This window comes from Camelus dromedarius, chromosome 6, assembly GCF_036321535.1.
Source record: "Camelus dromedarius isolate mCamDro1 chromosome 6, mCamDro1.pat, whole genome shotgun sequence".
Lineage (NCBI taxonomy): Eukaryota > Metazoa > Chordata > Mammalia > Artiodactyla > Camelidae > Camelus > Camelus dromedarius.
In genome coordinates, this window is record NC_087441.1 from 46,079,168 (window position 1) to 46,102,011 (window position 22,844).

Here is a 22,844-nt window from a genome sequence, read left to right on the forward strand (position 1 = left end):
CACAGATGGAGAAAGAGACTCTTTTCAGAAAACCTCCAGTTTGAACAGAGCAGAATTCATAGCTCTCTGTGCCCTCCCAGGACCTTCTCTTATGGGTTTAGACTAGAGCCTTGCACAGGACAACTGACAGCAACATGGAGGACAGGGCTGGTGGGCTCAGGAACATCCTATACCAGCTTCCAAGGGGCAAGGGCCAGGTCCCAGCCCTGACACATGGCACACGTTGCACCACTGCTCAGCCTGGGAGGTCTGACATCATTTGTGAATGTCACAGTGAGATCTGGTCCCAAATTCATTTTCTAGGTTCCTGAGACTTACTGTTTCTGACATCAGGATGGAGTTTCAGGAGAAAAACTTGAAGTATACCTGTTTTAGTAATGAGCTGATTTCAACCTTAAATATGCTGACTTTTCCAACCCACACTGTGATATCTCTAGTTTGTTTTTTTTTTAATTTTTATGGCAAGCTAATTAAATCACTGCACTCACCAGCACAGCTCTGCAACTTGCTTTATTGTCTATGCAAATAACACAGGTCATTTTTAATGCCAAATGGAGACCATCAGAAACCAAACTAGAAAATCTTATGGTGAGTTTACTACTAAACTCTAACAGATGTGCCTGATTCTAACTGCAGGCAACAGGACTGAAGCATAATTTTAGATACAAATTACTTACTGAGAACATTTACAGAAAGAAAACTTCTTCAGCAGAGGAGACCCTGAGACATTTAACACAGATTATCCTGGAGCTGAACAATTGATAAGGAAGCCAAACATTGTAAGTGCATTAATTATGGTTTGTTTAGGAAGGTTTCCAAGGCAGAGTGCTTGACCTAATCACATTGGTTTTGTCAGAGTTTTAAAAGATGAAAATCTGACTCATTTTCTTTACTCACAGTTTAGATTATTTTGAGTTGTATTACTGTTTGGTAGTCATTAATCATGTTCCCCAAGATCTATGTGCACAAAATACATACTCTTAAGTGCAACTATATTTACACTTATTCATGTATTCACATATCCAGTATCACAAACTAGTTTTTATATAATGTTCTAGATGAACTCCTGAAACGAATTAACACTTCTATATATCAGAATTCCCTCCTAAGATTATTTGTTATAATCCATGTGAGCTAACAATATATTGAAGACATGTTATTTTAGCTACAATTACAGTGTTTGCTTTAGAAACCGAAAGTAGTCAAAATTTATAAATTGCACTGCAATCTGATTTTTTTAAAATCCTCTCTATTGGTCACTAATTAAATAAGGCAGAATGACTATAAGTACAATAAAGTACCAAGTATTTTTAATTAAGAAAAACCAGGATGAAGTGAGGAAGAAGAAAAGGAAAGATAAGGAAACATTGTAAAGGTCATAATGAGACAAACATTTCTACTTGAAGCTTTTTTCACTAAAGGACACTAAAGCTATGCCAAGTCATGTACTTTTCACACACAAAATTACATCGTATCAAACTTAAATTTGTTACAACTGCCATGTACATTAAACCAGTGATAATGAAAATGTAACTCAATATCTGATCTAGTGAAACAGCAACCAACATTAGCTCCCAGCCACATGAAGACAACCTCCAATGCCATTACTGGTGTCAGCTAAACCTCTGCCAATTTGCCTTCTCCGGCCATGTTTAAATAAATATGTGACTATCTCAGTGAGGAAATCTTGAAGGAAATCTCTATGATGAGGCAATTTTGTGGCTCATTCTCAGTGCCCTGCATTTGCTGTACTTAAAATAGACACTTGTACCAATGTCCCTTCTATTACCCGAAGGGGAAAAAAAATCACATACACACCAGTCCTTTTTCTTTCAGCTCGCGGAGAAGCAACTTGATCCAACCAGTGTTGAAATCTGAGTAGGTCACTGTACACCACGATAAAATTCCCTAATCCCTGAGCCAAATCTCCCTAAGGGGGGCCTCCTCCTGATCCTCCACTTCCCAGGCTGACTTTTGCATTTGCTCTCTCCTCTTTCCCCCTTTCATTTCCCCTACCTTCAAGCCTTGATATGTGATCCACGGTGGGGGCTCAGGTTTCCGTTTTTACAGCTTAGGCCGTGCTAGCTGTATACATTCCTTTCTTTCTGCCGGGCAGTGATTACTTACCAGGGCTTAGTTTACACTGGTCCAGATGAAAGCCGTTCAGATGAAGGCAAACACAGCCAGGCAGCTCCAGCAGCACCGATATGAAGCTGCACAAGGCCACATTGTGTTCTCGGTGACATTTTGTTACACGTATTTTTATACAGGGCAATCAACGTGTTATGTTACTCTACACTTTAGGTTTGGGGAGATGGATGGGTGATAATGCCACGAGGTTTGGGGAGGGGTTTTATTAATACGGTTATTAATATTAAAAGCAGAAAAATATTAATGTGCTCAAAATAAGCCTTCCACCTTTTGACTTTGAGAAATCACCTTTTAAAAGAGGACTTTGGGTGCTATTATATTAGAAGAATGCATACTGAACAATTCCGCTAGAAATGGGATTTCATGACTCTCTGGCATGGTGTCCATTGACACAACTGAAGATTTCCACCAGGGATCTCTCTCATACACTGCTCCAAACTAGGGAGAAAATACTGATCCTTCAGGTAATTTAGTTATTTGCTGCATAAAACTTCTTATTTAATGCTACTCTGTACTGAAATGATGAGGATTAAAATTTCAAATAGTAGGTGGTGATCTGGGAAAAAAATAACATTTTTAAAAGAGGAAATTCTGTGCACGAAGGTTAATTCCATACTTACTCCTGCAGCATTGGCTAAAAATTGTGTAATTTTTCCCCTTCACACAATGTTGTTTTTGTTTCTTCCTCACCAGTTCAGACAAACATCTGTTATACTGTAGAAGGACAACTATCTCCCAAACCACGGAGTGCTCCCGCAGCCAAAGTCAACAACGTGAGCCCCAAGCATCGAGCACAGTCAGCCTTTATATCCAGCCGGGATAACATTTCACATGTTTTGATTAAAATTAGCTAATTTGTAATTCTAGAACCTATGAAACTTAAAAGCTGCCATCCATATAGATCACATTAGGCAGTGTTTTAAAGGGCCAGCACACACTGTGATTTCTTAGTGGCTTCACCTCTCTCCTCTTCCTCCACCCCCTATTTAAAATGAAATGGAAAAGTAATCTGGAAACGCAGGACAGGAGGGAAGGGCGAGTAAGGAATCATGGTTATTGTAGGCTGTTTGAATTCCACCCCCATGGGAAGACAACAACTCCTACCAGTCTCTTTAAAAAAAAAAAAAAAACTGTCTATCAGTGGAATCAACGGTGGTTTCTATCCCAAGGAATGGCCTCACCCCAAAATAAAAACCCTAATTCCAAAATGTAGATTGCTACAGACATTTTCTAGAAGAAAGGAACACTAAGCATATGCACCTAGGTAGACATACAGGTTGTATTATCCATGTGCCCCTTTCTAAATACGGGCTTCATACCTTCAGAGAATATACTTGTTCTAATCAAGACAAGGTCAAACTGCAATAAATTTTACTTAGTTGCTTGCCATTTTCATCGTTTGTCTTTTAAATACAAATTCAACCAAGCTGACCAAGTCAGTTGTCAGTGTTAAGGATTCTATGCAGAAGATGGGGACACCAAGACGGCTGCAGAATGAAAACTAAAGTCCCTCCCCGAAATCTGCTACTTGTTAGTAACTTACAGAAAGACAAAAAATACAAATAAAAGAATTTTTAAAAATAAAAAGGGATTCATGAAATCAACACAAAATAAAACCCTCGCCGCGTAAAAGCTGCAACTTCGTGAAAAATAAGTGGGGGGACAAGGGGGGTCCGGAGCTGAGCGGTCTTGAGCAATCACTCCAACGCGAACAGCTGGAGCGTCAGGCTGCTGCGCTTGCCACCTCTGGAGCACCGCTGGCTTGGCGGGGAGCCCGGCCTCGCCGACAGGACTCGGCCTCGCCGACAGGACTCGGGGCTGGCCTTTCGGAACAATGGGCAGGCGCTCTGCGAAGGCCGCCCCTCAGACAGCTATCTTTCAGTGGATCTTGCCCAGGTCCGCTTAACTGGGAAGTGGAGCATGCAAAGGCAAGCGGGAGGCAGAGGCCGCCGAGTGAGAGGAGCGGGCAGGGGCGGGCGAGGCGAGCCGACCGTCAAAACGGTACCCGACCCGCACTGCTCGGGCCGCAACTCGCTCCGGCACTTGACAGCCTCTTCATACCCTCGCAGCTGGCTACTAGGGGAGAAGCGGGATCGAGGAGCCGGGAGATGAACTGGGGGGAGGGGGAAATTGTGCGCTCCCGATGTGCCTCGGCCCGGCGGCTCCTAACTTTGGAGAGATCCAAAGGATGGTTCCCGAAGAAGAGGAAAAAACTATTCCACCGACTAGGGAGTCTCTTCACCATGCCCACACGCCACATGGGCCCCCGGTCCCCTCCCTCTGAAACGCGCGTGTACCAACCAGGGGTTTATAAGGTTAAATAGTATATGGTCTCCCAGCCGCCCCCCACCCTCATCGACTCTGAGATAGGCAAATCTCGGGGACGCAACCCGCGAGTTGGCCTCTGTTTTGCACCTGGAGGAGGAGCTGAGGCGTTCTGGGCATCCTACAGAAACTGACAAGCGCTCCCCTGTACCCCCCAAATCCATACAACGGCCCAAAGGGAGCAGGCGGAAGAAAGAGCTCAGTCTCTCCAGCCATGAAGTCCAAAAATACCTTCATTTCCTCATTGATCTCCCTTTTCACTGGGTGAGCCGGCTTCCTGCTCCTTTTATTTTCCGGAGGTCTCCCTTCTTTCTCCATTTCTGCCATGTTTTTGTGTCTGGTTTCTGTGGAGATGAAATGGCTGCTGCCGCCGGCGGCGGTGGTGGTGGTGGCGGTGGTGGTGGTGGTGGAGGTGGTGCTGATGGTGGCAATGCTGGCGGAGGTAGCGGTGCTGGCGGGGCTGGGGCTGGGGCTGGGCGGGGGGAGGGAAGGCAGGCGCCGGAGAAGCGGGGTCTCTTCTAGCGGCGGAGAACGTCAGTGGCTGTCAGAAGGAAAGGTAGCTCGAGGAGTCTCGGGGATGCCGCCGCCGCCGCTCCTGCTCCTGCTGCTGCCGCCGCCGCCGCCTCCAACGCCGCCGCTGCCGCCGCTGCCCCTGCCGCCGCCGCTGCTTCTGCCGCTCCCGCCGCCGCCGCCGCCGCCGGGCTGCATCCTCGGTGCCCCGTGGAGTCGTCAGCCATCTTCCGTCGCTCTGTCCGTCTGCATGGGCGAGGGGAACGAGGGCCGGGCGCGGAGAGAGCGGCTCTGGGCGTGCGTGCGTGGATGTCTGTGTGCGCCCGGGAGAGCGCGCCAGCCCCGGCGCCCAGCGCCTCCCGCGAGCGAGCTGGGGGCGGGCGGGGGGCCGGCGCGGGGAGGAGGGGGCGGGCGGGCAGGGAAAAGGGGGGGGGGCTAGGACTGCCCGCAGCTCCAGAACGGGCGTGGCTTCCACCGTCACTGTAGACGCGGATGCTGCGCGGCTCAGGGGGCTGCTCGTGGCCCAGGGCTCATCTGCGGCTGGCACCGGCGGGACGCGGCGCCCCTCGGCGGCCGCCACCTCGGCATGAAGGCCCCCGGGCCCGCTAAGACCCTGGCTGTTCCCCTTAGCTCCGTGATGTGGGCTCGAGTGTGCTTGGAGTTGGGTTTTGAGCCGGGACTAGAAGCTGCTGAGGAAAAATGAATGGGGGGGGGGGGGAATGAGGGGAGGAGGTTGGGCGGTATGAGAGCGCGGGGACCTGAGGTCGCATTGCTAGAGGGCCGCTTTTCTCCGCCTGGGGAAGGTGGACTGAGCTCCCCGCCTCTGGCTGGCAGAGCTAGGGTCTCGGGAGAAGGAGACCGCAGTCTTCTGACCTCCCTACAGCTGTCGGGATAGAGTGTCCCCCTTTCGGGACCACCTCAGGGCGTGTGAGGCTGGAGGTCCCTTGGAGAGGTCCCTTGGAAAGGTCCCTTGGAGAAGTCTCCGCGCCTTGTTCGGCTGGTCCCCAACGCGGCGTGAGCTACGACTGTGCTTGCAAGAAAGCTTTTGCCTTTCAATGAACCACTTAGAAGTACGACATCTCGGCCTTCAGCCCCCTGTTCTTTCTTTTTTTCTTTCTTTTCCCTCTAGTTTCTAGTTTCTCTCTTTCTCTCTCTCTCTCTCCCCCTCTCCCTCTCCCCCTCCCTCTCCCCCTCCCCCTCCCTCCCTCTCTCTCCCTCTCTCTCTCTCTCTCCCCCTCACACACATACACTCTCTCTCTCTCTCTCTCTCTCTCTCACACACACACACACACACACGTGTCTGACTACAAAGTAACTGCGTTATCCTGTGACCCCGCGTGCACCCTTGTCCTGGTGACCTGGGTTTAACCCCCAAACCCCAAAGATGGGATGCTGCCAGGAGTGCAGGGTCCCGCGTGGGGTTCCATTCTCCAGGGGCCAGGCGCCCTGGCCACCCCTGACGGGACTCTCCCCACCCTCTGGCGTGCACTCTTTCTCCTCGACTTCCTTGCGCGCGTTTGCTCTCCCCTAGTCTTGCTCGCTCCGTCTGCGCTCGCGCGCCGCCTCTTTGGCCCTCTCTGTCCACGTCCGCCCGGGGCCAAGCTCAGATGGCGTTTGCCCATCTCTGGGTTGAGGGACTGGCCTAAATGTTTTGATGAGTTTTCGGTGAGAAACGCGGCCCTTAACTGCTCCCACTCGCGGCGGGGGGATACACTGACGTTTCCGACTTCGCTTGCCCCTGCCGCGGCACTTCGTAATTACTGACACAATGCGATATGGGGGTGTCCATTGTTTCACTGCGTGTTATTGTGGAGTGTGCATTGTGACAGTGGTGGGACTTAAAATTACACCGTTTTTTTCCCCAAGTACTAAAAGATAGAATGAATTCGGTGTGCGGATATGAGAAAGCTTTCCTTTAAAATCTCAGTTTGGCCTGTCAAACGAGTCTCATCCTGAATGTTATATTGCCTAATTTGCATTTTGGCATTGTTTTGTTTCTTAAACATCGAATTAGAGCTATTTGGGAACGTACTCGGGAGGGCTGAGCACCTCCGGGTTGGCTGTTTTGCCTTTTAGCATCATTTTGTTTCGTAGAGGCCAAATTACCGATGCTTGGGAGTGTACCTAGGAGAGCTGAGCACCTCCTCTCTCCTCTTCTTTTCCCTATCAGGAGAAAGCGACGAGAAGCCGCACCCGCTCCGCGTGGCTCCTGGATCCCAGGCGAGCGAGGAGGCCAGAGTGAGCGGGTCCAAGTCAGGCTCTGCTCCTGCAAGGGGTCCACGTAAAACACTTGCCCCGAGGGAAGTTAAAAATCCTAGGTAGGTTATCCGGGACGCCTGAAAGTCAAGAGAGGAGAATCGATGAGGTTTTAGGGAGCGTTCTGCGGTTCAGGCGTCCCCTACTCAAGATTTTTCCGGTAGCCTCTAGGAGCCTACGCGGATTGTGAGCCCAAGTGCTCTGGCCACGTCTCCCAGCCGGCTGTAGCCCTTCGACGACCCAGGCAGCAGGCAGCAAGGATTCCGAGAGAAGCCCAAACTTGTTTGCATTCACACAATCCCCCTCCCCCTTCCTGGACCGCTAACGATACACGGCCGAGTGTGTGACAGTGGGTGTATTTTGCAGTGGGGAATAAGCATCGTGTGCCGGGAGGGAGGAAGGGAGAAGAGGGAAACTTTTTGGTTTTTCAATCTGAATTTCATCCAAAACATCTGATAAATAATATGTGGGTTGGAGTTTGTTTTCTCTGTTTCGTCCTCTTGATCTTTAATGAGAAGTAGTGAGAAAACTTTTTTTGGACTTTTGAATATCCAAAACTGTGGAAACATATGTTGTAAGGTGTACACAGCGAGAAGCTTTTTGTCTTCTGGAAACATATTTAAGTACCCTGTGTTTCCTTTGGTGCCAGAACCATTACAATTGATTCACTGTTGTTCAGCTGATATCAAATAACAAGTTATATACCCCAAGTCCTAAGATACAGTTTCACAAGTTAAGAATAAAACAAACAGAAAAGGTGAACTGTAGCCCAGAGTTATATAGAGGCAGCTATACTTTCTTTAAAGAAAATAACTTGTTCTGTCATGGTTCAGGCATTCAATAAAAATAAAGATACTAATCAGCCACCTGTTCGTTCACAGGCATATGTCCTCCAGAAAACTGAGGTGAGAATGTTGTATTAGAATCTGTAAAGTATAACTCAGTGACAGAATGAAAGCTCATGAAGTATGTGTGAGACTTTTAGTTTAAAAAACTTGAGAACTGATGATTGTTACACCTTCTTGGTGACAAGGTGTAGGTTTCTTCAAATGTGCTATAGATGAAGACAGTTATGAGTTGCTACATTATGAATCTGGACATACTACAAGTCCAATAATGTTCCCTGATTAACTTCATACAGTCTCTAAGAGTATAACCCTATGTTATAGGATAGGGTTAGGATGTGGATAGGATCAATCACACACATATCTCCGAAGAACCGTGCTTTTGCTTCTATGACTTACCCTTATGCTCCCCAGACCCTGGACATAGAAAAAGTCCTCAATTTTCCCTTTACTAGCCCTGCCAGTCACCAAGATGGGTACAGGACTGACCTTTGCTTTCATACATTCCTCAGCTTTCTGTGACTTCTTTTATCCTTCAGGGTTGCTCTTGTTCGTTCTAGCCTGATTCATCCAGAAAATACATCACAGAGTGGATGGGAAGACCCCAAGGTGATCCGCCTTCAACCCTCAATCTCTAGATCTGCTTCTTTGTTATCTCCAAGAACACCTAACTCAGAGGCCCAGTCTTCATGCTTGGTAAGGAATTAAGTTACTTGCTGACCGATTAGTATGACATAATAAACTTAACAAAGAACTTTTTCCTGTACGTTGTTTGAAATGAATGCTCATCTTGAACAAGCTCTGTGATCTAACCAAATATGGGGACTAAAATATGTGGAATAATTACTATGCTGAACACATTACAAGAATTATCTCATCTAATACCCACAAAACCCTATGAGGCAGTTTCTACTGTGATTCCAGTTTCCCAGATGAAGAACAAAGGCTTATACTAGCTAAGTCATTAAATCACAAACTAGCAACTATTGGGATTCGAATCTATAACTTTCTGTTCAACTCTGGATTTGGAGTTCTTGACACTATGCTAATCTGCTTTAATGAATTTCTTTTAACAATCTGTATTTTATGTAATCTAAGGCCCACACTTTTCACATTTTAACATCTCTGGGATTGTGATATGTTACAAGGTTTCTTTCAATTATAAATGAAACCCCTTTTCCCCCTCCACGGTATGTGAAATACTAGCACATTTTCCAATCAGTGGTGTTTTTGGTTATGTTAGGTTATGCTGCCATAGCAAATTATCAGAAAATCCAAAGAAAATCCAAAAGACTTAAAACAACAGAGGTTTATACCCCTTGCTCACACAAAATCTGCTAAAGATCTGTGTGACTGTCCAGAGCCACTGTCCTCTGTGTGATGGCTTGACAATGCACTTCTGTACCAGCAGCACCTGCATGTGCTTCCACAACCACTAAGTAGGAGAAGATGGAGCCCTGGAGGATCTCACACAGCAATTAAATGCTCCAGCCTGGCAGTGACATAGGTTACTTCTGCCCTTGATCCATTGGCTAGAATTTGTCATATGGCTCTATCCCACTGCTAGGGAAGCTAGGAATTTAATCCACCCATGTTCCCCAGGGGAGAAAAGAACTGGATGTGGGTGAGCATTTAACATTTACACCACAAAGTTAATCTTCATTTAATGAAATAAGGTCATTAGGATCATTGATGTAACTATCCTCAGGGATCTATTTTATTCAAAACCAATTGGCCTATGATTTGTTATACACCATCTTAAGCATACTTTTAAAATTCATGCTCATGTTTAAATTTAAAGAACAAAATTCAGAATTAATTTCAAAAAAACATGAAACAGCATTACTATAATGCAGGAGCTTTAACTAAGGCTACAGATGACTTTCCCAGGGCTTTAGAGTCTCCTGAAATTATATACAAAAATTCAGTGCATTTTTTCCTGAATAATGGGTCCAGAGCTGTCATTCTCAATTGGGATTCATGATTTATTCATTCCTTTATTCAACAAATATGTATTGGGAGCTCACTATATTCCAGGCACGATGTTCTGAGTGCTTGGGATCCAGCAGCAAAGATGACAGACAAGTTCCCAAATCTCAAGAAGCTTGTAGTCTGCAAAGGCGGCAATAAATAAGCAAATAAGTAATAAAGCACACAATTTTAGATCCAGGTATGTGACATGAGAGAACAATGTGATAGAGAGGAACTGGAGTAGGGTGAGTATAGAGGTTGGAGTCTGCTTTAGCTAAAAGAGTCATGATAGACCTTTAAAAGGAGACATTTGACCTGAATCAGGAAAGATAAGAAGAACTGCCTATGCAGAGGTCTTGTAATCCTGGAGAAAAGTGTTCCAGTCAGAATTCTAAAGGAGCCAAAGAATGCACTCAGCATGTTTGAGAAATTGAAAGTATCTGGAATGTTGAGAGTGAGGAGGAGGTGGGTGGTGGGGAAAACAGTGAAAGAGGAATGCAGAGGCCAGATTACGTGGGGTAAGGGATGGGAAGGGGTCAGAATTTTAAGAGCAAGATGGGCAAATTCACAGTGTGAAGAAATCCCCTTTGCATGGGAAGGCCTGGATTTATTTCTGGTTCCACTACTTGTGTATGTGGGTCATGAGGCCATGGTTAGCTCTGCCATTATACACCAGGTTAACTCAGCGTGGCACATCCCTGGGTGGGGATCCCCTCCTCTCCTTACTGTTTTGAGAACATCCTCACCCCCTTTGCCATGGGTCATGGTGAAGACCATGGTCTTCCCAAAGGAATGCAGGGCCTTCCTTCAGACACAGAAATAGAAGAAGCTTCCCAGCTGGTAGCTTCAAACAGACTTTGCAGGAGAATAAGCGGCTTCAGCCTTCAGTGAGGCCTTGAGCAAGTAATTTTACTTTAATACTCAGTTCTTCACTTGTGATATGAGAATAGTAAGTTGTATTTTGGTGTGTTGTTGTTAAGACCACATATTATCCATTAAAGTGAACTAAAAATAAAACTGCACAAATTTCTGTATGCAAATATGTATCACCTACTCTTCTAAGGATCATTATTATCTTACAATAGCCTTAGGTTTATATGTGCAGACTAATATGGATGTGTGCCAATTTAAGGAAAGCTGACACATGAGGAATAATCACCTACCTAATAAAAACGTTCTTCATTTTCAAAATAATGTACACCAGGGTCCTTTGTAATAGTAATTTGCTAAAACATAATAATTTTAATTTATAAAAATGAGATTTTGATGGGGAGGATATAGCTCAAGTGGTAAAACACATGCTTAGAATGCATGATGTCCTGGGTTCAATCCCCAGTACCTCCTCTAAAAAAATAAATAAATAAACCTAATTACCTCCCTCCAAAAGTAAAAAAAAAAAAAACAAAAACGAGATTTTCATATACACTTTCAAGACCATTTCTCCTATATCTGTAGGGGCAAGCATATCAGTACTATAAGTTCAAAAAAAAAGGTCAATTTGAGTTATAACTTTTAATCCTTGTCCATTGAAGTGAGATCAAAGTCTGGTATTTATTTACCCCAAGCATCTCTATGCTCAAAAAAATTTTTAAACTTAACTACCAATGTGTATGTCTGAATATAATAGCTTTATGTGTAATAAACCTGTGGAAATAAATGGAGACTACCCAAATGAGAACAAATAGAAGCTATTTATTTAGAGCACGGCAGTCAGCCACCATCACCTGCATATGGCAGAGACTCAAAGGCAGGCATGGAAGTAAGAAAACTTTATAGTGAGGGGAAAAAAGTCTTCAGGTGTGCTCTAATTGGAGGTTGTTGGCTTGGAGAAGCTGGAGAGGGCTAACTAGAAGCAGGGCATCCTGCTTTGAGGAGGATCAGTTTGGGAAGCATATTTGACTTTCTCTGGTTGGTCCTGAGTTGGAAGGAAGTGATGAGGAGGAGGTGGGGTGGCTGGCAGTCATTGACCAAGTTCCAATCATTCTGGGATGATTGTGGCAGAGAAGTTGGTTTGGCTTCTCTGACTTGTTGCTTCAGAGGTTGTGGGCCAGAGTTCTGTCATCATACATGGTCTGGCCATTGTCCATTTGTATAGTCAGTCTCTCAGGCCATTAACTAGAAAATTATATAGGCCTGACAACTAAAAAGAAACTAAATCCAGGTGTCAGGCAGCTTCCATTTGTGGCGAGAATATTTTGATGTATTAAGAAGTGTTTTGTTTGTTTATACCTGTTAATTCCTTTCTATCCCATGCACTCATTCGTTCAAACTAGACTTTGGCATCCATTGCCTCAGGGTAAGGATGTTACAAAAGAAATTTATGGAAAAATATGAGTAGTCTGTGATTTTTGAGATTTAAAATGGACTTGTGAAATTCAAGGCAGAAAAAAAGTGTTTGGAAGAAAACATTTTTCTTTGAGTTTTAAAAATCTAGATTTTGAGTATCAAGACCCAATGACTTGAAGGATTTAGATTATAAAGTTTGTGCCTTAAAAAGTAGGTTCCAAAAGAGAAACGATGAGCCAAAGGAAGTCCAATCCAGAAATAGATTACAATTCTATGTAGCTGAGAGAAAGAAGGAGCAAAGGAGTTGACACAAGGGAAGGAGCCTGACTGTAGCCTCCCACCTGGGGCCCAGTTCCCTAGGGAGCAAGAGGAACAATTAGAACACTTGCTTGGTATGAGGGAATCTGAAGGCAGAGGGCAGAGAGTAGAGGTGAATCATGCCTCCTTTCCCAGATGGAGGCTGGAAAGCACCAGCCCACCAGAGTACAGGCAGGTCCAGTGGGGTAGGCACAGTGGTGTGCAGAAGCCTGGACAGAGGTCCTGGGGTGGCTGTAAATACTCTCCACTCACTATGGTGTGTGTTTCATGTGTGGCCGGGAATGGAAGAGTCTGCAGAACTGAAGTAGGCCTGCACCCAAAATGTTTGATCAGAGACTCCACAAGAACTTCCATCTCAGAGGATGTCAGTTGGAGAGGTGACCATGGCTGAGGAGTAAATGCCACCTACCCACCTACCTGCCATGTAGGTGCCAGCCCAGTGAGAAAAGTGTAGGAGGTGGGCATGAGAGAAAACCAGATCAGCTGGGATTACCTGGAGGTTTCAATTCCACCTGCTAGCATTGTTGTCTTGTGAAATGGAGACTGGGTTCAGTTATAAAGAAATAAAAAAGTTTACATGTAGCAAATATCTAAAATTTTTACATTGATACTTATAGCTCACACATATGTTCACCCTATTACTCAAATTTGCTTTTGAACAATTTTTAAAATGGAGTTTTCTGGATCCTGAAGTAAATTGAGGGCATTATCTGCCTAATTATTTAATATCTAAATAGTAGCACCCAAACAAGAATAGTTTCCTTGGGGTTACGGCCTTAATATCATAATAAGACCTACTTAAACACAGAATATTTTCAGTAATTAGTCCAAATTCTGATAAATATAAAACTTAACTCAATATCTGAGTTATCTTGAATTGTCATTGCCTTCTTCTATGACATCCACTGATGAAATAGAGCTCTTATCTTTATTCGATTTATATAGAAACTAAAGTAGACATAATAATATAACATTTCCTTTAGATAACCAAGTGACATTAAAATTATTCGACCTGTGACAATCTTATGTTGATTTATATCATCAGCTGTCAGGTATTGAATTCCTGCTATGAGTCAAGGGTTTTGTGCAAATTATGTCATTTATTTCTCACAACCACCCTTGAGCGTCTACTTGTTCCCAATCCACAACTTAGGAGAGTGAGGCTGAGCACAGGATCCCACTAGGAAGTGGCCAATCCAGGATAAAAGTCCCCAGTCTGCCAACTCCCAGACTGGTGAGGTATACTTTCACCTTCACTAGACTCTGCTTCTCTCTGCTCAGCCCTCCTGTCACCTTTTTTGGGAAAATAGAGCATATTGATACAGTAAATAATTTTAATTTTTTCTTTATTCTCATTTACACATGGATGTTATAGAAGTTAAAACATCCATAACAAAATACACAACCTTTCAAAAATAGCATATTACATTTTTAATATTCTCAAACCAAGTACAGTATTCAGTAAATGGTTACAGAAGATTGATACCTATGTTTTGACCCACCTCCTTTGAGAAACATTACATGTAGTAAAAAACATTTTTCTTCCACAGAAAATTTCTCTCCAACATGCTGTTGGGGTGTAACTTGTCTCTTTATTACATCCCAGGGGGAGGAAGTTGAGTGAAGGAGATTCCACCGTTTAACAACAAGAGGACGTTATACATTTCAGTGGGAGAAAAAAAAATTCATCAAAAGATAAGTAGATAAATACGGGATCCTATAATAAGTCTTGGGATATAGGCTGTATATATATATATATATATATATATATATATATATATATATATATATATATATATATATATATATTTAAATTCCATTAAAGTTACTAAATCTATATACAGTTGCTGAAGTAAGACTCGTGCTGCAACTCAGTTTTGCCCTTGCCATCTGAAGACAGTCAGTCTTTAGTGCAGGTGATCTCCTTTTGAGTCTGGAGGTGAGGAAGAGCTAGCAGGGACAGACAGAAGAGAGAAGACCCAGGTACAGTGACTAAAAGCTGCACTCCCCAAGAAAGTCTCAGGACGTACAGTATTATAATGATGTACTGCATGGGACGGCACCAAAATCCTAAACTGGAAAACAAAGCAAAACAAAACAAAACCCCAGCATGGGAAAAATAATGAAGTTCAATACTGAGCACAGAGTGTGCACAGGGCATCTTTTTATTTGGTGAGCAGTGGAATTCCGTGGCCTAAACACACGGACAATTACATAGCATTTAGTAATACAAAAGCTATTATTTACTGAATGCTTTTCATGCACCAGGGCCCATGCTAAGTATTTTACAGAGATTATTTTATTCAGTCCTCACACAGTTGACACAATTACAGATTGTGTCCTATTTTGCAGATGAGGAAATGGAGAGTTAAAGACATTAAACATTTGCCTAGTAAGTGGGCCAGCAGTCTGACTCGAGTCTAGAATTCTCTCTGCCACCTTGCAGTATGAATGGTATTGGTGAGGGTTCTTGCTTGCAAGCAACAAAACGAGCTCTAACTGTTTGAAGGAAAAATAATAATACGTTGGCGGAAAGAGGGCTCATGAAATCCAAGAGGCTGAGAGAACAGGCTTGGGAACCAGGCAAGAACCCAGGGCCTCAGGAGGCCAGACCATAGAAAGACTATCCAGGATGCCACCATCTCTGCTTCGGCTGCACCACACCTTCTAGATACTACCGCTGAACATCGTGCTGACCCCATGAGCTGCCCCAGATGTTCTTCCTTCATGTCAGGGAGCACAGGCCTGGATTGGAGGGTCCACAGCCAGATGTTGGGGCCCCTGCTCCATATTCCAGGGTGTGGGGAGAGTGAGATTCAAACTCTTTGGCATCCACAGTGGAAAGTGAGGCCCTATATCCCAAGAGCACACACAATAAAGAAACACAAGGACAGATGGATTTTGACAGCCAAAAGAATGTTATAATGTCCTTCCAGACTTCCCGCTGTAGCCACTTTGTAGCAAATCATTCCATTAGGAAAGTAAATGTAGGGCTGTTAAAATAATTTTGAAAGGTCAGGCAAGGGTGGAATTGTGCAAACATTAAATATTGCAAATCAAAACCTGACTGACCTAGAAATTCATCCTAATAGATTCATTTACAATCTCTAAATGCAAACTTCAAAAAGACAAATTTGGTAACCCATATGCTAAACACCAATTAATTGGAATGTTTAGGGAATGGAATGTTCTTGTTAACTTAAATTTCTAACTAAACATGATTAAGCCTTTAAAAAGACTCACAAACCTTTATATTTCAGCTCTTGTCACTGGAATTCTTAATAAAATATTTAGATTGTGAAGATTTTTGCAATGCCTCAGAATTACTGATGCCACCATATGTGGCTGTAAAGTGCAGTGGGTGCCGACTATGCTAAATGTGTACAGATCCCATGGTATACGTTCCATGCACATTTCATTAGCGAGATTTCTAATATGAGTTTGCCTTTTGTTTTCTCCATTGCATAAAAACTGGATAAAGATGAGGAAATAAATTCTGTCTATGTAAACTTTTTATTTTGAGACCACTAAGGGCAAGCACACTACTAGGCACTGTGAACATAAACATAAATAATAAAGGTGTTTGAAAAGTGAGATAGGAATTAAGAAAAGGGGATGACTAATTCTGGGTGAAGGATAGAGATGGTGATCATCTGAGTTGGGCCTTAAAGGATGAATAGTAAGATACTGTCAGGTGATGGAGGGAGAAAGAGGAAGATTCTAGACGGAAGAAACAATATGAAGAAAGGTGTCAAGATGTGAAAGTGCAAATGGAGTTAAGGGAAGAGTGAATAATTCAGTGGGCCTACGATGAGTGTGTTAAAGGGAGTTAAGGGAAGAGTGAATAATTCAGTGGGCCTACGATGAGTGTGTTAAAGGGGCTATGAGGTCACCCCAAAGGTAGGACAGGACCAGATGGTTGGTGGCCACAAAAACCATCCTAAAGGAGCAGGGACTTCTTTCTGAGAGTCCTAGGAAGCCACTGAGTCTTTTTTAATATGAAGGTGATAAGATCATAAATGTGGGACAGGAGGATCACTTCAACAACAGATGAAAGGCAGAAGGAGAGACCAGAGTAGCAAATTACATAAGAGGTGTTTGCAATAGTCTAAGAGGTAGTAAATGATTGTTTAGACTAGTACAGTAGTGGGAGGAATTCTTTATAAGAGTTACCTTGCAGAAAGAATCCATAGGAATTGGTATCTGATTGAACAGGGGGGAGGGAGATTGTGTAACAAAAATGAGCATTTGGATAATAGAGCCCATTGCATTGTAACTAACTCCTTTTTGCAAAAACAGCAACAATAATAATTGCACTTCTAGTTAGCTCATTCAATAAGTGGAGCAGTGGATTCCAGTTCTGATAGATCATCTCCCTGTCCCAGACCTACTGAAGTAGATTGTCTGGAAGTGAGGATGAGTAATTCATATTTTTAAAGCTCTCCAAAGATTCAGGTGATCACTTAAGTTAAGAAAGCACTGTAATTGAAAATGTGAAAAAGAAATGACACCCACTAATGTTAAATTCAGCGATATCTTATCAGGTCTTCTCTGCTCTGCTTCTAAAACATAGCCTGAATCTCACTACTTCTCCCTAATTCCACTGCACCCATCCTGATCTTAGGCCTATTTACTGATTGCTAAAACTAGGTAACTGCCACCTACCTGGACTCCTTGCTTCCACTCCTGTCCCTATGCAATCGATTCTCCACAAAACAACCAAACCAACTCTTTGAAAACATAAAACAGACCTTGCACCCTCTTGCTGAAAATGTTCCAATGACTTCCTGTTATACTGTGATGGTTGTAAAATATGTTAATAAATTCTTTGTTGCTTCTCCCTTGGAAAAATGGAGCCTGATTCCCCTTCCGTTGACTATGGGCTATACTTAGTGACTTGCTTCTAAGAAATAGAATGTGGCAAAAGTGATGGTGTGTGATGTCCAAGATTAGAACATAAAGGCATTGTGGTTTCCTTCTTGCTCTCTTTTGTTGAATCACTTACTTGGGAGAAGACAGCTACTATGTCATGAGGATATTCAAGCAGCCATATGAAGAGGTCCATTGGGTGAAAAACTGAAGCCCTCTGCCAACAGTTAGCAACAAACTGAAGCCTTCTCCCAATAGTCACATGAATGCGCCAACTTGGAAGCCCACCCTCCAGCCTCAGTCAAGCCTTCAGATGACTGTACCCATTGTCACTATCTTGAATCCATTATCTGAGAGGCCCTGAGTCAAAACCACCCAGCTATGCAGCTCCCATATTCCTGACTCACAGAAACTACGAGATAATAGTGATTTTAGGCTTCTAGGTTTTGGGGAAAATCTGTAAAGCAACAATAGATAACTAATATACATACTTAAAATACAATCCAAACTCTTTGCCATATTCAGCAAGGCCCTACATACTTAGCATTCTGTTTATGTTACTAATTTTACCTACTGCTCACTTTGTGGAAAAGACTATAGTTGTCCCTTAACAACTAATTGTCTCTTCTTTATTTAGAAATAGGGTCACCAAAGTATCCAGATACATAAATTCAAACTAATGATCACGTTTCCTAGCCTCCCTCACAACTAGATTTTGTCATATGGCAAATTCTGGCCAATAGGATGTGAGCAAAGAGATGTGTGCAACTCCCAGGTTGTGTCTTTAAATGGAAGGGATATGGCTTCTGTCCCCCTCCCCACACTCCTGCTGACTGGAATACTAGTGTGAAGGTAAAAGGGTAGAAGCTAGATTGGCCATCTCAAGGGCTGACTCTTATATTTAAGTCATTGTATTTTTTGATCTCTTTACTACAACTGCACAACCTATACCTGAACTTAGCTTCTTCTACTACCCTGAGGTCTTTGCACTTGCTATTCCCTCTGTTTGGAATGCTCTTCTCCCAGGAGTCCTCCATGGTGGACACCTTGCTATCAGGTTTCAATTTTTCATCTAAAATACCCTCCCCTGTCCTGTTCTCTATTATGTAATCATGAGTTCTGTTCTTCATGGCACTCATCAGCACCTTAAATTTTCTCATTTGCCTGTTTGTTGTCTGTCACTCTGTACTAGAATACAATCACCGTGAGATTGAGAATCTTGTCTGCCTTATATCCTGCTGAATCTCCTGTGACAAGAACGTGCCTGCACGTAGTAGGCACTCTGTAAGTATCTGCTGTGCAAATGAATTAATAATAAATGATGCAACAAGCCTAGTCCTGGGGTCACTTCTCATAATTCAGCTTCCTTTACCCACTGAAATTAGGGTAAATTAGGTAACAATAATGACTTAACTCAGGATTAACGAAAGAATGTCAATGAGTCTCTTTTATACCCATTATTAAGTATTCTGACTTAATGAGGAAAAAAAACATGGAAAAAGTAAATGAATCTCTGCTTTTAGCCTTTAAAACCCAACTAGAAGAAAGTAAAAAGAAGCTCATCAAGATATTATGCCTAAAGAACAGATTCTTTTAAATCCTAATAAAGATTATCATATTACATTGACTCTTCAGATGCCAACTATTGTGAGACACACCATTGTTTTAAGTACCATGAAAAAAGGAGAAGTGCAGCTGTGCTGTGTACATTGTGCTGTTATTCCCAACGTCCGTCCACATCTTCCCTTACCAGCCTCACAGTGTGTGGAGCACACTTCTCCATGCCATTGTCAGAACTGACCACGTGACTTGCTTTGACCAATTAAATGTGAGTAGACATGACTAAGGCCATATCCAAAAGCTTTAAAAACGTTTGTGAGGTTAGATTTAGCTTTTGCTTCTTCCTTCAACCATGAGATAATAGTAGAATAGACCCAGAAAGTGGCCTGTCCTTCTGCCTGGCTTCTAGAACAACATACTTAGCTGTACAGTCAAGTCCAGTCAGACCAACCAGAACAAAGGCCAGTGGAGCCACAGCCAACCCCACTGCCCTGCATAATGTGAACAAGAAATAAGTGTCACCATAAGACAGTGAGATATCAATAATCACAACAAAAACTATGACAATCAAACTACCACATACCACCAATTATAAGCTGCATGTTGATTTCAGAGATGTTAAAATATGAACAAATGCATGTCTTAGAATCAATCAAATATGGTATGTATTATATACACTGTCATATATCAGCACAAGATATATTTCAACTGCCCAATAATTATTTATTGACTTGTAAGTCACGAGGCAGAATTCAGATTTTCAGTGAGAATTCTTGATACGTACCTTTTCTTTTTAGCACATTGTATGTAACAGTATGACCTTAGGTATTACTGTAATGGAAAATAAAATTTATAGAGCAAGCAAAGGTCAAACTAAATAAAAGTTAAGCTGGGACTTTTCATCACTTTCATCTGTCCCTACTCCTTACACCTCATATAATTTCCTGACTTATATCCCAAAGGACTTCCTCCTCTAACTATCCCCTCCATAGCCCATACACTAGATTATTTGGGGGCTAATCAGTGAACAAAGGTAGCAAAAATGGAGTTCAGTAACCACTGGCATAAACATAAGACAAAAAAGTTCTGGATGTATGCTTGTGAAACAAGTTTTTTATACAAAACTAGATAAGAGGCTGAGTAGGCTAAAGTAGAGAAGAGGTGGAACCACATGAGCCACAGGCAGAGTTCAAGACATGTCAGCATCTACCAGAATAAGCACTGTCTATTGCCAATGCCAGGAGCTGTGTGGATGCCAACTCAGAGCATTGTTCACTGTATATGGTCTAATGCTGTGTTATAAATTAATCACAATATATGGCTTGGACATTTTTACCCAGAAAAGAAATAATAATAGTGATGATGATGATGATGATAGTAATAATAATGTCATAGTAAACATTAATTGAGCAAAGTACTGACTATATGCCTAGCTCTAGGCTAAATGATTTACCTAAATTATCTTATTTGTTCTTCACAATAATCTTGTGTATTAGTCAGCTATTGCTGCAATAATACTTTGTAACAAGCTACCCAGAAATCCAGTACCTTACAGCAACTGGCACTTATTCTTTCTCATCCCTGCAGGCCAACTGTGGTTTGGGTGATCTAGGCTGAGTGCTGCTGCATAGCTCTGCTTCAGGCTGTGGGCAGGGGAGACTGGCTGTAGGGTGTTTGTTAGGTTAGATCTGCTGCATATGTGTCTCATTATTTTGGGAAGAACAGCTGTCTGGGGCATGCTCTTCTCATAGTGATGGTAGAGGGTAAATGAAAACACATGCTGCAAGGCTTGCAACTGGCACACCATCACTTCCAGCCACATTCCATAACCAAGACCAACATTGATAGGGAGGGAAAATTACCCCAAGGGAAATGGCAGTGAATATTTGCCAAACTATAATCAAATATATTTTATAACAAGATAGGTATATAGGTATTTTACATCCATTTTACAGATGAATAAACCAAAGCACAGAAAGGTTAAGAAACTTACCCAAAGACATTCAGCTAGGAAGTGATGAAACCAAGATTTAGATCCAGCCTTATTCCAGAGCCTAGTATCTTAACTCTATATAGTTTTATCAAACCAGACTCCAGAAGACATTATAAAAGGAAATATAGAAGCAATGGTAATTTTACAATAATAAATGGGACCTGAGGGAAAGAAGCATGCAAGATAAAAGACACTCTATTTTGAGGTCCTAATCAATAAAGATGATTTGCTCATTAGTTTTCATAGCTGCAAGAGGTTATACTATGGGAATCCACAGAAGGATGTGGGTTCATTTAATTTTAGATTCCCCCCATCAAACAAAGATGTTAACATCTTATCTTTATAAATACTACCTTTGTTAATTTTTTCCTATCCATCTCCTTTGAAAGGGGAATCTCATTTATTCTGATAATTACAAGCGACCTATAGAGGGATTATAAAGTCTCTCCTTGTAAAAACACTTGGGGACTTCAGTGGCAGTCATATTGAATAATATTTAAAAAAAAAAATGAAGTCCAATAAGCCATAAAGAGAAAGAAAAATACCATATGATACCATTTATATGTGGAATCTAAAAAGAAGAACACAAATGAACTTATTTACAAAACAGAAACAGATTCACAGACATAGAAAATAAGCTTATGGTTACCAGGGGGGTTAGGGGGTAGGGAGAGATAAATTGGGAGTTCGAGATTTTCAGAAACTAACTACCATATATAAAATAGATAAACAACAATGTTCCACTGTACAGCACAGGGAACTATATTCAATATCTTGTAATAGCCTATAATAAAAAAGAATATGAAAAGGAATACATACATGTATAACTGAATCACCATGCCGTACACCAGAAATTAACACATTATAAATCGACTATATTCAATTTAAAAAATAAAATCCAATAAAACATTAGATTCAAGTCTTAAGAGGCATATGCAAATAGTCCTATACAGAAAGTAAAAACCCGAGACATGATTATAAAATACAAGAACCAAGGAGAAAGTGTTACCAACAAATCCCTTGTAAGTATTTTTAAGGAAGAGACTCAGAGTTTAGGATAGGTGAAAAACAGGAGGGAGTTCTACGCCCAGGGAACTTCAAAGATTGAGATGTTGACTAGTTCATGCAGCTTCGGGGTCTTGGAATGCCTACAGACAGGCTGTTTTTTATCTCCATATGCTTCCTATAGCACAAGTACTTTAAAAGGATTATTTTTCTTTTTTCTACAGTAGCAAAAGAATCTACTGTCATAAACTAGAACCCTAGGTCAGCGTCACAAGTGAAAACCCAAAGCTGTAAGACTTCCACGTCTCACTCTAGGTTTTCCTATTCTGCTGTTATGATGATTTTAATTTCAAATTGCAGCCTTGGTCATTCATTTCCCTTTAGAATGAGTATAAAGATGAAACATCTTCCAGAATATAAAATCAAACAGTTAACAACATAAACTACCCATTTTACCTTGTTTGGCTCTTGATTTAAACAAATCAACTATATAAAGACATTTTTTAAACAATTTGAATATTAAGAATTTTGATCATTTTTTTAGGTGCAATTGTATTACTGGGTTACTGCAATCCTGGTTACTTTTTCTAGAAAGGAGATCTTTATTTCTTATAAATAAATTCTGAAATGTTAAGAGGCAAAATATGATAGCTAGGTTTGGTTTAAATACTACAGCATTGTTTGGAAGGGGAGTGAAAAATGTGCCAAAATTGGATAAAGAGTACATATCCTGCTTTTCCTACTTTTGTGTAAAG

General features: G+C 42.2%; 1 protein-coding gene and 1 long non-coding RNA gene across 3 annotated transcripts in view; one reads left to right on the top strand and one right to left on the bottom strand.

Moving 5' to 3' along the window:
• Nucleotides 1–5,343, bottom strand: part of SOBP (sine oculis binding protein homolog) — a 158,193-nt gene extending 152,850 nt beyond the window's left edge. For both annotated transcript variants that reach the window (XM_064486809.1, XM_010989615.3), the window contains exon 1: nt 4,708–5,343. In XM_064486809.1, the coding sequence (XP_064342879.1) occupies nt 4,708–4,803 (96 nt within the window). In that variant the 5' untranslated portion in view covers nt 4,804–5,343. The remainder of the gene's footprint in view (nt 1–4,707) is intronic.
• Nucleotides 5,344–6,950: 1,607 nt separating this feature from the next.
• LOC105097126 (uncharacterized) lies at nt 6,951–18,823 on the top strand. The gene is made up of 3 exons (XR_837902.3): nt 6,951–7,304; nt 8,627–8,783; nt 18,724–18,823. It is a non-coding gene; the product is annotated as an uncharacterized LOC105097126 (long non-coding RNA).
• Nucleotides 18,824–22,844: the final 4,021 nt, after the last annotated feature.